The 16,846-nt window shown below is 33.8% G+C and overlaps 1 protein-coding gene across 1 annotated transcript in view; it reads right to left on the bottom strand.

The window, feature by feature from the left end:
• LOC149410085 (protein lev-9-like) overlaps nucleotides 1-16,846 on the bottom strand; it is a 57,468-nt gene that overhangs the window by 28,701 nt on the left and 11,921 nt on the right. The window contains exon 2 of the mRNA XM_089648608.1: nucleotides 5,261-5,315. Within this exon, the coding sequence (XP_089504734.1) occupies nucleotides 5,261-5,315 (55 nt within the window). The remainder of the gene's footprint in view (nucleotides 1-5,260; nucleotides 5,316-16,846) is intronic.

Genomic DNA, 16,846 nt, shown 5'->3' with positions numbered 1-16,846 from the left:
GAGAAGATCACCGCACGAGCGGTTCCGCCGGAATCCGTATTGACGGTCGTTGATAATTTTGTTCTTCTCGAGGTATGTGAGCAGTTTGTCGTTGATCACACGTTCCATCACTTTGGACAGAACTGATGTGATCGCTATGGGGCGGTAGTTGGCCGGGCTGGAGCGGTCACCTTTCTTGGGAATAGGGTGAATTACCGCTTTTTTCCAACCAGAGGGCACAGTGCCACACTTCAGGGACATTTTGAAGAGCTTTGTCAAAACTGGAACTATTTCCGCAGCACACCTCTGCAATACCAGGGCAGGTATTCCATCAGGTCCACTAGCTTTGTTAACATCGAGCCCCCGTATGACGTGGAGTACATCCCGATGCCGGATCCTCAGCTTTTTCATATAGAAGCCGCAGTGAGGAACCGACGGCGGAACAGCACCCCCGTCGTCGAGGGTCGAGTTTTCCGCAAACATTTTCCCTAAAAGGTTTGCCTTTTCGGTGGCGGTGTTTGCTAGTGAGCCGTCAGGTCTGGTAAGAGGTGGCAAACTGGGTTTGCAAAAATTTCGACCTATTGAGCCCGCAAGCGACCAGAATGCTCTGCTGCCATGCGGGCAGGCAGCCAGCTTTTTGCTGATCTGCAGGTCGTGTTCGAATTTTGACCTATTGATGATTCTCTTGTATTCTCAAGTATTTACCTATAAGTGATGTTTACAAAGTTATTGTTTAATTTTAAATTATAATGTCACATCACAAAGTAACCGCTTCATATGAAGAAATGATAAAATTGTCTTTTAAATATTTTTTCACTGCGTTCAAAGCTTGGATTTTGTCATTAATGTTTGTTATTTCTTCCGGCAGTCGATTGAAAAAAAGTTCTTGATAAGTAAGTACTAGGTGACGTGTACCCGACGTTACTTGACTGTTCTCTACTATCTATAAATGTAATATGCATGTATTATATACGTAAACCTTCCGGAAGAAATTCCCTAAATGATAGTGAAAACCCTTTCGATAACCTTCACGCAGTTTAGAAGAACTAAGCGCACAAACAGTCAGGCGCCCTCAGCGACTTTGTTTTATACTACTAGGGTTTTCCAATAAGAGGTGTTATTTTATTTTAGAGGTATTGTTGATGATCGGCCGCCTTGAGTTCTTATGTTAACTGAACTTTATAAGTCTTAAGACACAAATCTTCATGAAAAATACGGTGTGATGACGTTTGTGGAATGCCTAATTCCAAAGAACGACGAGGAATGGACAAACCTGGGTTTTCTTCAACACTTTCGGCTACAGCAGCAATATTCTCGGCTGTTCTTGAGCGACGTGCACGGGGTTTATTCTTCACATCACCAAATTGTCCCAACAGCTCGAATGTTTCCACCAATTTCTGTATTGCGGTCCGACAAGGTGCTTCACGACGACCCAAAAATGTTCGAGTTTTACAAACAGTCTCTGCCAAATTTTCACCATGTGAATTTTAATAATTTCAATGCGTTGTTGAAGCGTGCATCGTTCAATTTTTAGTAGCGTATGTATACGTCATATTTATGGCGTAGTTTCTACTTGTCAAATGTCAAAAAATGACAGCTTCAAAAGTAACATCTACCGAAATAGCGGGCTGTTCAAAATAACACCTCTTATTGGAGAACCCTATATTTCGAGATTAGAGATAACAGAGAAGATAATAATTTTGTGCAAATGAAGTATTTAATTTTGGGCATGGAAACATATATTTTAGTCGACTACGGTTTTCAGTTAAATCATGGTACTTGTCATTTTCTTTTATGATTTGAATTATTGATTTTTTAATGCATAGATCTTTGAATGTAGCTACTTGAAATTTTTCAACTAAACCATAGGTTCTCAACCTTTTTTTGCCCACCGCCCACTTTGAGAATATTTTTTTTTAGAACGCCCCCCAATTTTTTTTACTTACCATCTGTTGCGAATCTGAAACAGTTATTGCCACGATTATATTTAAACGTGTAATTACACTGTAATATTATATGGTCGTAAGATAGGATATAACTCCTACTTATCTAATGAGAAGGTTGAATTCGATGTATTTTAAGAAGGTTGTTAAATCAGGTTCAATTTTACTTAAAAAACAACCGTAAGTCACCTCGTTCAGTAACATGGCACCGATTTCTCTTTCTAGTTACCAACGTTGCTACAGCACTAAATCCACATCCAGCTCAATAGAACGATGGGAATGCTACCAGAAATCTTTGAACCATTGACCATAATCCTAGGAAAATTTGCGAAATCAGCTTCTGCAGCCAAAATTCTTGGTAGCCATTCTTAAATTTAATTCCTCATTTGTCGTCACTTCTATTAATTCTTCTTCTAACTGGGATTATCCTGCTGTGCAGTCTGGTATGTCCATCTTTAAAATATCCTTAAATCGTTCCTTGAAATCACTGTGGAGATTTTCCAAGTGTTGACAGAAAACAAACAAGTCGTCGTTCTTGCTGATAAATTTGGGAAGTTATTGAATTCTCATCTGCCGGTATTTATTTTCTATAGTAGCAGTTTTGATACAAAAGCAGCAACTCTATTTTTTATCTTAATCAAGTTTAAGTGGTCCGCCTGAAGTTGTATATTGACATCATTAAACAATTTTTACAGGTCTGCCAAGTAAACAATATCGTTCTTTGATGATATGAGGTTGTCGCACAATTCTGTGTATTTTTTTCCTAGGAACTCTATCACAGACCCAAACAGATTGTAAAATCGAGTCAAACAAGTTCTTTTTGACAGCCAGCGCACTTCTGTGTGAAGCAGCAATCGGTTGAAATCTTCATCATTGGCAATGCAAAGCCGACTAAATAATCTGTCATTCAACGAGTTACTTCTGATTTTATAAACTGCTCTAATAACATATAGCAGTGACGTATGGAGGAGTTCACTCAGATTTTTTTTTTAAATCCTCAATGGTAAAAAAACTTTTTTTATTTCTTAGACTGTTTTGGATTATAGTGTCAATAAAATATTGTAAACTAGACAAAGCATACTCATATGTAAATCATTAAGCATTAAAATGAATCATCGACATATAAAGTTTTTTTTTCAAATTTGAGGATTTAAAAAAAAAATCGCAAGTTGCGCCACAATATGAAGTATGTCGATAAAATACAAATAAATAGTAGTATATCTGTGTGTAAGGATATAATGGCCAACCTTATGATTCCAGAGGTAGCCTCATTTTTAATGTCAGTGCAATAGAAATTTTTCTTAAAAAAATGATAACTCCTTCATTTGTACATGCAATTGCTTCATACGAAATTTTATAGCAAGTAATGATCAGCAGAATCCATTTCTAGCCAAAAAAAATACCCTTGAAAATTCAAGTCTCTATGTCTATGAAAGGCGATTTTCAGCCCACTGTGCGGCGCGCCGAATTTTCGTTTCGTCCCTAAACTTTTCCAGTGTATTAAATATGGTTTCTCCTTTTGTACCTGTTTCCAAATGTGTAGCAAACAATAGTTCTTGACATGTTTTCTCATCTTTGATGAATCTCACGTATAACAATAACAATGCTTCATTGGTTGGTAAAGTGGAGTCATGCAGCTGAATTGAAAATGGACAAGTCTTCAAATATTTGCTGTCAATATTTTCAGCCATCTCATCAATTCGTCTTTGCATAGAAATATTGCTCAAAGGAATTTTTCAGATAGTATCTGCAGTTAGTTTATGGAGCAGAGTAGTTATTACTTCTTTTACTGCTGGTAAAATTAAATCTTCCCCAATAATATGTGGTTTGTCTGTTCTAGCAATCAACGATGAGGTATTGTACGAAGCTCGAAGTCCGTCATCGTCGTGCTTAGGAGAATCTTAGAAGCTAATTAAAAAAGTTTTGATATAGGTAGTTGGCCGAATTTCGTACTTCTTTTTCATGTCTTGAAAATAGGTCATATCTTTGACTTTCTTTTCCGGTGTATTTTATTAAAATGATCTTGAAGCCTAGAAGGCTACTATATCACACGTGATAAAAGTGATTACAATACATACATGCATTACTGGTCGATGGCTGAGTTGACATCGCGTTTGGGTCCCACCCAGATGTAGTGTGTTCAATTCCTCGGCTGGCTAAGTCCTCCATCACAACACAAGCAACATTTTCCGCTTATTGTGGTGGTAGTAGGAGATTTTCAAATATTTTCAGGTTATTCGTAACCCGGGAATGTTTGTCTTTCTTTTAAAAAAATAAATAAATACAGTAACAATACATGCAATAACAATACATACAATAACAATACACACAGTAACAATATATAATACAATAATTTATACGGAAAATTTCACGAATTAATAAATATGAAATAATTTACGTTTCATAAAATTTGACCACTGTGCGTCGGTTTGGTATGCAAAAACGCGCGAGATTTGAAATTTTTTCAAAAATGTTTTGATTAATTTAATTAATCTTTACATATTATATTACAATATAAATGTTTTACATTGTTCTTCTATACTGATTTGATCTCCTAATTCAAATATTAAATTATAATCGTTTATAAAGGAAATTTAAAATACGACGTCCATTTGCTCCACGAGCGGGGCCAAGCGGGGCCAGGCGGAGCCAAGCGGGGCATTAAGTTATATAAAATCCACTTGATCTTAGTCTTATTTTTCGAAGTTCAAGTACAAATATTAAGATGTTTTTCGATCATTTTGTAAAATACTTAATTTGCTACATGATACAATAAGTATGAGAAATTGCAAATTCAAATATTTTTTTAAGGCCTTATACTTTATTTTTTCCCGAGCTTATAAATAGACTTATCAAAAAAATGCTTGATTATTTATTTTAGGCCAAGATGAATTCTTTCGAGAAAGGTATACAAATACATTATTGGATTGAATCGCCGATACAATTTTACAAATAACTCGTATTTTAATAAAATAATTAAATAAACGCCATCTATTAACGTTGATTATAACCTATGTTACGTTTACCCTCAAGGGCAGGTGTTTCACAGAATTTAAACATTTCATCAAATTTAAAATCTAATTAAAGTCCTGTGAAGAATTTATTCAAATGGTGTTATTATTCAAGTTACATAATAACATAACTCGAATTGAACGTTTGCAGAACTTGAAAATTATCTTTGACATTTAATGTATTGTTCAAATTCTGTGGAACAACTTGCCATAAGTTTTTATTGAAATCGTTTTGACAGCTGAACAAACTATGTCAATTAGTGATTTTATAAAAAACTATTAGTAAGGTTAAGTTAAATAAAGTTTAAATAAAAATAAAAGAAATACTTCTGTTTGAACAAAACTCCGTCTCTTGTTGGTTGTCCACTTTGTATCTCTTGTGCTGTAAAAAAAGGTAAAAAAATATTAACATTTTTTTTAAAATAAAGACAATTAGCATCATCAGATTTTAAATACACACTTATAAACAGGATGTAATAAGATCGTTGAGTCGAGTGCCAAAAATCCGAAAACTGACAATTTTACTAAATCTTATTCTATGTGCCAACGCCAATAACGTTGCTTGAGAGGAAGCTACAAGCCAAATATGTGTATATTCTTGGTATACCTTATATTGTAGGTAATAGGCATTAAAATCACTTGACAAACGGAGTCTAGAAACGTTAGATTTCAAGCACAAAACTGTTTTTTTAAATTTATTTTGTAAATAATTTTGTAAGAAAGCAAAAAAGTTAATCAAGTGAAACTGTCACAGATAATCTTAGCTATAATACTGTATTTTTTTAAAGTTGTTACCTTTACGCGTGCATACATTTCTATTGAAAAAATATGTTTTTTTGTAGTTTACATTTATGATTTTTATTGAGTAATTTATTTTTTTCTTTGTATTCTACTCAAGCGAAGCGATAGGAAAACTTTTAATTTATCTAAAGCATATTTTTTGAAAATGTTACTTGTGTTGTAATGGATGACTTAGCCAGCCAAGGAATTGAATACACTACGCCTGGGTGGGACCCAAACGCGATGTCAACTCAGCCAAATCGTTTTCTGTTTACAATTTTCGTTTGAGAATCCCTAATCTATCTATCTATATAAATAAAAATGTAAATGTTCGTTTGTTCAAAATCTTAAATACCCAAAAGTTCTTCACTGATTGCTTTGAAATTTTGACACAACTTTACATTCAAATACGCATGTGTTTTATACATATAGAGGGTGTATCGGCACTAACCCGACAAACTTTAACTAGCTATTCCTTAGCACATTTGGAGTAAAAAATGTTATGGGCACTTTGCTGTACGGTAGCATTTTTTTTTCAATTAAAAACAAAAAAAAATAAAATTTCCACACTACATCACTGTCATTGGCATTGCGTTTCGTGTTCAACAGCTGTTATAAGCAATTATGTCAAAAAGCGTCTTCGCTCTTTCGCACACACTAAATAATAATAGTTAAAAATGAGACGAATGGTGCCGTGCCATTTCGTTGTGATTGTAAGTGTGCGCCAATATAGGTACACACGTGCATTATTCAACGGAATTCGAATAAAATATTTGCCAAATGGGTTTTCAAACTTTGACAAAGGATAAAACAGTGGTGACATGTGGTGAAAATATGAATAGTAAATTTTTTATTAAAAAAAAACGTTACCGGACAGCAGAGTGCACATAAATTTTTTTACTCCAAATGTGCTAAGGAATAGCTGGTTAAAGTTTGTCGGGTACGTGCCGATACATCCTGTATAAATGTCACTCGTGACAGTTACAAACATGTTTTTTTAAACATTGCCATCTGTTGGATAAACATGTTTTTTTAACAATCTGTTAGACGTAAAAGTTGCACGCGCTATTGTTTTTCTATCAGCACAATCAGACTGAGCCACATCAACGCGTGGCGGGGTACAGCTAGTATTATATACAACTAGCAGGTTATCCGTAGGAGATAGACATATACATTTGAAGACTTTTCGGTAGTTTTTTTGATTCTGTAGTACATTATTTTGATATATCTCATAAAGTTTAGCCAGCGTTAGCAATGTAAGCGCACAAATATTTTTTACGAATTGATTACAAAACATCGACTTTTTCAAGGGTTTTCCAATAAGAGGTGTTATTTTGATATTCAAAGAAACTTTTCCCGTGAAAGATCAATGGTTTAGTTGCTTGTGTGGCACGTAGCGCCGTCTTACTAAAGATATACAGAGTTTTCCAATAAGAGGTGTTATTTTGATATTCAAAGAAACTTTTCCCGTGAAAGATCAATGGTTTAGTTGCTTGTGTGGCACGTAGCGCCGTCTTACTAAAGATATACAGAGTTTTCCAATAAGAGGTGTTATTTTGATATTCAAAGAAACTTTTCCCGTGAAAGATCAATGGTTTCGTTGCTTGTGTGGCACGTAGCGCCGTCTTAATAAAGATATACAGAGTTTTCCAATAAGAGGTGTTATTTTGATATTCAAAGAAACTTTTCCCGTGAAAGATCAATGGTTTCGTTGCTTGTGTGGCACGTAGCGCCGTCTTACTAAAGATATACAGAGTTTTCCAATAAGAGATGTTATTTTGATATTCAAAGAAACTTTTCCCGTGAAAGATCAATGGTTTAGTTGCTTGTGTGGCACGTAGCGCCGTCTTACTAAAGATATACAGAGTTTTCCAATAAGAGGTGTTATTTTGATATTCAAAGAAACTTTTCCCGTGAAAGATCAATGGTTTCGTTGCTTGTGTGGCACGTAGCGCCGTCTTAATAAAGATATACAGAGTTTTCCAATAAGAGGTGTGTAATATTTTCGCCTTTTCACCATTTTCTTTTATTTTTATTTGTTTAAAACAATATAAAATTTTCTTCTCTCTTGGCTATGACCGATATTTAATTTTTTCTCTAAGGCTTTGCATATGTGTTCGCAGGGATGGAAAATCCTCCCCTACAACACATAAGCCTCCATGAAAATTGGACCCTTTTCTTTGATATCTACAGAAAGCTACTTAAAGCTCTCTTGTACTATATATCTTCATAGACATATGTACTCAACTAATTAATACGTTATTTACGAACTTGAACGCAAATATTTCCGTATTTATATTGTAATTAAATTCCATCAAACGTTGTGTAATTTTTTTGATTTATGATATAGGATTTTAATTACCTTCATTTTTGTGGTAACCCCCTTGGTTCTGATCGAGGTGTTGAGTTTCACAATTTTATTGGTCTTTCCATTGCAAACCTAGACTTAGATGAATTCTCTGGATGAGCTAACTTTCCTATTGTAATTTTCTGATTCCCTGCACCCTAACAAAATCGTAGTTAAACGCTGATAAAAGATATTATACATGTTTATTTGGACAGGTAATTTGATATAACTCAAATGGTTAATTGTTAGTAAATTTGATTTTGGTAAACTCTTGGGTCTGTTTGGCGCCACTCCTTTTTGATTCTGCTGCTATAAGGTACATGTAAAGATTGATTTAGTAGGTTAATGTAATTAGTTAATTGCATATTTGACGAACTCGGAATAGCCCATTTGCTGGCATAATTTGGCTCCAAATCCTCCTGCAAGTAAACGAGATGATCATGAGTCAACAAGAAATTTGCACAATCCTTTGACACGGCTCTTTGATTGATACCTAAGTTATCGCGTCCCAAAGAGCCTTCCACGTCATCATGTACTGCATTCAAGTTTCCCCTCGGGTCTCGATACCCCCAAATTCCGACCCCTCCTTGGACTACAATTTACTTAGGGCGAACCGGTTTCGTCCTATATACAATCATATACTCACGGTTGGTGTGGACTTACGGGTCGTGAATCCTCATTCCACGTTTAAAAGAAAATGCGATAGTGGTCTATAAGACCTAAAATGCAAGCTGTATGCAGGTCCGCATTCTCCAGTAAACAGTACATACGAATAAATATATGTATACATACAGTTTGGGAAAGGTTTATAACTCGCAATACGAGGCTATCTACCTCGCATCCCGAGCTCGGATCTCGCGCCAAGAACTCTGCGAAGCTCTAGGTCTGGTAACCGAATATATACGTACTAATAAGGTGATACTAATAAATACTAGTAGAATAAGGTCATATTTGATAGTTTGTTTTGGAGAGCTATCGAACTCCAGGCTTTTGTTTGTTTGGTTTTGACGTTTTTATTTAAGAGAATCGCCATCTCTATTTGATTTGGTTAATGGTCTTGTTATAGGAGCGACCACTGCCTCCTATTGATGAACTGTATTTGTTTTAAATTTTACCTCCAGGGTTCAACATTAATTTTTGTTCATCCTATCCCGTGATTTTCCAATTGTTTCAAGTAGTTGATTGCCACATTAGAGAGTACTCGACCCTCAAATATCTCAGGCAACTGATGGGGTTCTGTATGAGCACCCAATCAATAAAATTCAAATGTTTCGTATAATTATTCGATATAATCCTACTAACCCGTGATTTTTCAATTGTCGATTGTGATTGATAGGTATTTGTAAGCACGCATCTTCCAGCTGTTTCAAGTAACTAATAAAACTGTGCGATTATCTAATCAATGGTATTCAAATGTTTCATGTAATTTTTTGATATAAATCTGGCTAACCCGTGATTTTTCAATTGTCGATTGTGAATGATAAGTATTTGAGAACACGCATCTTCCAGCTGTTTCGGGTAATTAATAAAATCCTTTGTGACTAACTAATTATGGCCAAGGTCGTTTCCAAACTATGCGGTTGACCCAATTCTCCAGTGAGCTCTTTATTTGTAAACAAATAATATAAACATCTCCTGACACACTAACCTAAATGTGAGATTTGTTTATTTTAAAATTCCTTAGAAGTCATTTGTGCCTCTTTACTTTTATTGTGCACTATTAATTAAAATATTTTTAAATCCTTTATTGAAGTTAAACTATTTTTCATTTTCCGAATTTAGTAAACTTACTAGGTTTAATTGAAGAATAAATATACATATATAAGTACACATATCTCGATTATCAAAATATGTTAACTAAGAGTACATATATTAATAAATAAATATAAAATATATGATTCTACATAGTCTTGAATATTAATAAATACATTTTTTTTTTTTTTTTAATAATATAGATATGTCCTCGGGTAGGTATTAAAAATCGCTACCATTTCGATGCTTCGATTAATAAATAAAATACATATATATAATTACATTACTCATATATATATTCTTTATAAACAATATTTTACTTTACTTTTATATATATAAATATATATACAAATATACAATATACATATATTAATGTGTAATTCTTTGTTTTGTTGTTTTAATTTAATATTCAATTGATATACTTCCACTTCACAGCCCTTCTGTGTCTCCTGGGACCTGAAAATTATTTATAAAAGGAAAACTCACCCACGTCAAGGTATTTCCGGTCGGGTAGTACACAACAACCTTGATGAAGAAATCCTACCTAATTAATTGTATTTTTCAACTAATTTCAAAATAAATCTTTTCGACTATTTATTCCTATTTAATATTTTATTCTCGCTTGAATCGTATAAATTAGCTGATATTTAATTTTTCTTCCGAACGAAATCCTAATCCAGAAAACCCGTTGATTTAATAACACCTTTCTAGTTTAGGCTTTTTGAATGATAGCTGTTTCAAATTCTTTTTCGAAATGATAGACTGATGATTAAAATTCCGGTTAGAACGACAAACACTTTTAACACTGTCGCTATACGCACGATGGATTTTAATTGAACAATTTATTAATTCTAAATTTCTTTTTATATAAATTGATAAGAAAATTTATTCCAAATTGTGCAAACTTTTAATTTACTCGACTATTAATAAATTAAATTCTTCTAACTGTTAATTTTAGAACAAAGATTTAAACGTTTATTATTATCGAATTCTTTTTTTTTTGTTTTTGTGTTTCTTTTAACCTAAGATGAAGTATTTATTACTATTATTATTATTTTTTAACCAAATTGACGTTAAATTATAATCTATTTTTAAATATCAATACGCGATCACGTTCACTTTAGATTAACGATAACAAACTCTTAAATTTAATTTGAATGTTTTCACTTTGAATGAAATAATTATTTTTAAATTTTTAATTAATTCACAATTCACTTTTTAGCACTTCTCACTTTTAACACTTTTAAGCACTTCACACTTTACTTTTAAAGCACTGAGTTTAAACTGTATTTATTTTCACTGTTTGATTTAATTTAACTGACTTATTAAATTTCACTGACTCTAGCACTTGTATTTTTCACAAAATTTTCCTAAGTCCAGGGCTTATTTAAAATTTAACACTTAAAGATTTTTCACTGTTAATCCTACCAAAGACGTAGTACTGCCACGTAACAACTTTTCGAATCCTCGGCGCGACTGTCTCCTGACTGATGTGTTCCATCTTTTTATACCCCTCTCAGGTTCCAAAAGACGTATCTGAATTTCTCTTGATGCTTAATTCTATCTCCTATCAACTCGTAAATCCGAACACCCCTCCCATCAATATCGATTGTGCTTCCATAAGATGTTCTGCTTTCCGGCTCTAGGCGGTGGTCAGTTTCCATCTCACAAATCTAAGTCGATAGGGTCCGAATCGGGTAAGTCTGCGTTAATCGCCCAAGCTCCCTTTGTCCTCTGTTCATACAAAAATGTAGTTAAAATCTCATGATTTTGTGTTCCTTTTTTTTCTCAATTCGCGATAGGTCCATCCTCAATAACATATATATAGATCTCAATTTTATGCATCTCGTGCGAAATTGTTTAAATCCATGCTGAAATCTTTACTACGCATTTTTGAATTTCGATTCGTCTAAATTCTACTCAATTTTATTGTCCCTTATATGGGCTTTTCCATTTTCACCAGTACTTTCTCTCTTAATGCCGCAGATTTGAATTTTTCCTTATCTTCTTGGATTTTCTTTTATCCGCGACGTTTTCTTGCACAATTTCTTCTTTTTTTCTTATGTTATTTCTCATAACTCTATAATTAATTATTTTCCAAGTCGTATTTATTTATTTCACGGATAAATTTGAATTGTATCACTTTTCTCCACTTGGATTATTCTTTATCTCCGTTCTTTACCCTTTCTTTTATCTTTTCTCCACTTTTCCCGATGTGTGTGGTCTCCAGGAAAATTTCATACTTCATCTATTATTAATTAATATATAGTTTTCCACACTTCTATGGGAGATATACCTAATTTGACTCTGGGATATCTGTCACTTTTATTGCCTGATCCAATCTCCGCCCCATCCTCCATCCCTCACTTACAAGATTTCACATAAATTATATGTCTGGACACCTGTTTACGTTTAAAATTTTGGTACTAGACTCGTAAATTTAATTTAATTTCAAACCTATTAATTTTAATCTCTTTTGCTTAATCTAAATACTTCATAAGGTCCACGTTAAAGTTAATCGCTTTTCTAATCGTTTATTACCTTAACGTAAATAAAAATCATGTTCGGATTTTGATTGTTTATCCTTCAAAATATACATGAGACCGCCAACCTTTTATCTTGTTTCGATCCCTCCGTAATATTGGGTAACTCTAATATATATCTAACCTAATAATTATGTAAAATGTCTACTTTTCCTGAATCTAATCTATCGCTATATGTTTAGTTTTACTGTCTTCTTCTGATACTCGATTTTCACGTCCCTAGAACCTTCGTAGCAGTCCAAAATCTCTGTATTATCCTTCCATTCGATCGCTGCACTTTTCTAAAATGTGTATTTTTTTTGCGAGATTTTTCATTCAAAATTGATTTACCAATATGTCCGTTTCATCTTAAATTGATAACGATTAATTTCCATTGTTTCCAAAACTCTCACCTCTCTTTAGTACGATTTTTATCGAACATGACACCCTCCTTCTATCATAAATAATTGTACTACAGTTGAAATTCTGCCAGTGATTTTCCTTCGCTTTTCCCGTCCTTTTTTATACTATCACGTTTATAGTTTTTCCATTGCATTTTCGTGTGTGTGTTTTTCAACTTGTAAAATCTTCAAAGCACTCGATTTCAATGGTTCGCCATCCCATAAACGTCTCAGTTATTGTAAACATTTCCAGGAGTTTGTCACCTTGAAAGTCGATGTTGACCCTAAAGTGCGTTCACCTCTAATTTCTGTGGGAAAGAAGAAGCCATTAATTATCTTTTTTATTGCCCGATCCAAAGTTTATTCCTTTGTCTGTCGTAGACACACTCCCCTCCGCTCACTGATTGGTTACTCAAAATTTTATAGCTCTTTGTTCAGATCTAATTGGTTGACAAAATTCAATGTTTATTTTTAGGCCTAGGAAAGGGGAAGTACCAGTCGTCCTAGACGATTTTACGACCTCTCTGCTTTCGTCCCGGAACCTTGATTTAATTTCAACTATTACAGGAGTCTACTGCAAGCAAGCTGGATCAATTCTTTCTCCGCCAGATGTCGTTAGCATGTCCGTTTTCATAAATAATTTGCATATTTTCTTGCAGCTATGGTTTATCTGTTTTTTCTTTCACTGTGATTTAAAGCCTTTCATCACAGTTGTTATTTTGATATTCAAAGAAACTTTTCCCGTGAAAGATCAATGGTTTCGTTGCTTGTGTGGCACGTAGCGCCGTCTTACTAAAGATATACAGAGTTTTCCAATAAGAGGTGTTATTTTGATATTCAAAGAAACTTTTCCCGTGAAAGATCAATGGTTTCGTTGCTTGTGTGGCACGTAGCGCCGTCTTAACAAAGATATACAGAGTTTTCCAATAAGAGGTGTTATTTTGATATTCAAAAAAACTTTTCCCGTGAAAGATCAATGGTTTCGTTGCTTGTGTGGCACGTAGCGCCGTCTTACTAAAGATATACAGAGTTTTCCAATAAGAGGTGTTATTTTGATATTCAAAGAAACTTTTCCCGTGAAAGATCAATGGTTTCGTTGCTTGTGTGGCACGTAGCGCCGTCTTACTAAAGATATACAGAGTTTTCCAATAAGAGGTGTTATTTTGATATTCAAAGAAACTTTTCCCGTGAAAGATCAATGGTTTCGTTGCTTGTGTGGCACGTAGCGCCGTCTTACTAAAGATATACAGAGTTTTCCAATAAGAGGTGTTATTTTGATATTCAAAGAAACTTTTCCCGTGAAAGATCAATGGTTTCGTTGCTTGTGTGGCACGTAGCGCCGTCTTACTAAAGATATACAGAGTTTTCCAATAAGAGGTGTTATTTTGATATTCAAAGAAACTTTTCCCGTGAAAGATCAATGGTTTCGTTGCTTGTGTGGCACGTAGCGCCGTCTTACTAAAGATATACAGAGTTTTCCAATAAGAGGTGTTATTTTGATATTCAAAGAAACTTTTCCCGTAAAAGATTAATGGTTTCGTTGCTGCCAATTCCGGCCATAAAAAAATCATTAAACATCTCTCGATAGCGCAATCCATTCACCGTAACTGTTGCTCCAGCCTCATTTTCGAAAAAGTAAGGTCCAATGACTCCGCCGGACCATAAACCGCGAGGATAGAGAGGCTTTTCAACAATAACTCTTGGGTTTTCCGAGCCCCAGATGCGAAAATTTTGCTTGTTGACGAAGCCACCGAGGTGGAAATGGGCCTCATCACTCAAGATTTTTCAAATTCTAATAATTAATAATGGCGAATTTTAATAATTTCAATGCGTTGTTGAAGCGTGTATCGTTCAATTTTTATTAATGGCGTAATTTCTTCTTGTCAAATGTCAAAAAATGACAGCTTCAAAAGTAACATCTACCGAAATAGCGGGCTATTCAAAATAACACCTCTTATTTGAAAATCCTGTAAATATAAACCTTCCGGAAGAAATTCTCTAAATGATAGTGAAAACCCTATCAAAATCCGTTGCGTAGTTTAGAAGAACTAAGCGCACAAACAGACGCTGAAATCGGATTGCTTTATACTATTTAGAGAAGATTAAATGTTACAATTTGAGGTTTTACTCATTAAGGTGAAGCTTAATTGGTGTACATTATGAATACCAAAGATTATCTGTGAAATTTTCACTTGATTAAATTTTTTGCTTTCTTATAAAATTATTTACAAAATAAATAAAAACCAGTTTTGTGCTTGAAATCGAACGTTTCTACACTCCGTTTGTCAAGCGATTTTAATGCCTATTACCTACAATATAATGTGTACCAAGAATGTACACATTTTTGCCTTGTAGCTCTCTCTTAAGTTATTTAAAAACTTAAAATAAAATAGTTGTCTAGTTGAAAATATAATGTTATTGCTTGTATTGATTTGAAAAGATTATTTATATTATTTCAGCATTACGTACGAACAAGGAAATTAATGATGCTTTTGCAGTTTGTTTTATGAATTTAAAATAATCTTTGTTTATCGAATGGCAGTGCAAAGGTCGCCTGTTCCAGATTAGACGGACTAAAACACTGTACACATAAACAGACGCCTAGTAAAATAATTTTATTTCGCAAAGAAAAATGAATAACATTCTTGTATATCTCATTTTAGAGGCATTACTTTTTGTATAATGTCAAAACCGCAGCAATAAGGAACTGTAATAAAAAATATTATGTGAAAAAGAAAATAAAAAAAGTCAATAGGTGTCCCATATAAATAAAAATCGGAAATGTTTATCCGAGACACTTTCTAGGTTACAAACTAATTCTTTATAAGTTTGTAATCATTCAAAAAGAAAGTTGCTAAAATATGGGAAAAAATTGGTTGTATACGTAAGCTGATACGTTTAATAATTAATGCCAATGATCGAGTGATTAAAGGCGTTGTCCCAGTGGTTCCATGATAGCTCAACACAGTGACTATTCAATACACCTTTAAAAAGTGATATAAAGTGAATAAAACGATGAAAAAATATAAAATTTAAACCTAACCTAACCTACTTAACCCAGTTAATAATGTTTTTGTTTCATCACTTTCCATGACTTTATATAACTTTTTAAAGATGTGATGAATTATCATTGTTTTCACTTGACTTTTGCCTTGAGTTATGGCAAATTTAAGTTAGACGATTTTTTCGAATTTATTTCCAAATTTCCGCATACAAGATCAATTATAAAATCTACACAAATGGGATAAGCAATGAAATACACGTGGTGTGTTTTGTGATTATTCCACATCCCAATGTCCTACTAAAATTGTCATTTCCTTTCCTAAAATCTTACCTCGGGAGAAACAAGAACTGGAGAAAGAAGAACGATGTCAGTATTATTAATTAGTCATTTACACACATATGTCATTTTGTTTTTGATTCGAATTCTCGTCGTCGTTGAGGGTTCATGTTATTTCGCTGCTCTGATCTTTAATATTGTGAAAAGGTCATTTAAATAGTGCAATTTGCATTCCCAAGTTCAATATTGTCGCGTGGTGAATTTTAAACAGAATTGTGTGAAATATAATAATTATATTTCACCATTTATTGGTGATTGTATAAGGTGTACACCAGAGGTTCCCAAACATTTTTCCCTCGTAGACACTTGCCAAATATTTTTTTTTTCGTAGATCCCCTGCCTGCCGAATTTTGAATTTTCCTAAAACTTTTAACGTCCCATGTGAAAATCATTTATTTTTTTAGTAAAAATATTCCCTTCCCGTGCCTGCCCAACAACCGGGTGGCAGTATAGTAGCTCTGTCTTTACACTGTGCAGACAGGGGCACCCTTGTGAGGTATTACACCAAATGAAAACGAAGCAGGATAAGCAACGAGAATTTCTTTCTGTAGCTAGCCCTACAGAACTGCCCCTTAAGTTCTTTGTCAGTGCTTATTCCGGTCAGTTCTTCTTGTCACATGATATCCGATTCTTCAACGTTGCATTTCCATAGTCAAAATGTCCTCAAACTTAGCTTTGAAGTCTGCGTGAAGTGCATTTAAATGTTAAACGTCATTATTGCCATGGAAGTTTTTCAAAAACAAGTAACAAGTAACAAGGGAACTAGGAAAG

Source organism: Hesperophylax consimilis, chromosome 28 (assembly GCF_061612785.1).
Source record: "Hesperophylax consimilis isolate HC1 chromosome 28, BYU_Hcon_1.0, whole genome shotgun sequence".
In the NCBI taxonomy this organism is placed as follows: domain Eukaryota; kingdom Metazoa; phylum Arthropoda; class Insecta; order Trichoptera; family Limnephilidae; genus Hesperophylax; species Hesperophylax consimilis.
Note: the sequence above shows the minus strand (reverse complement) of the source record. Positions and strands in the feature narration are given on the sequence as shown.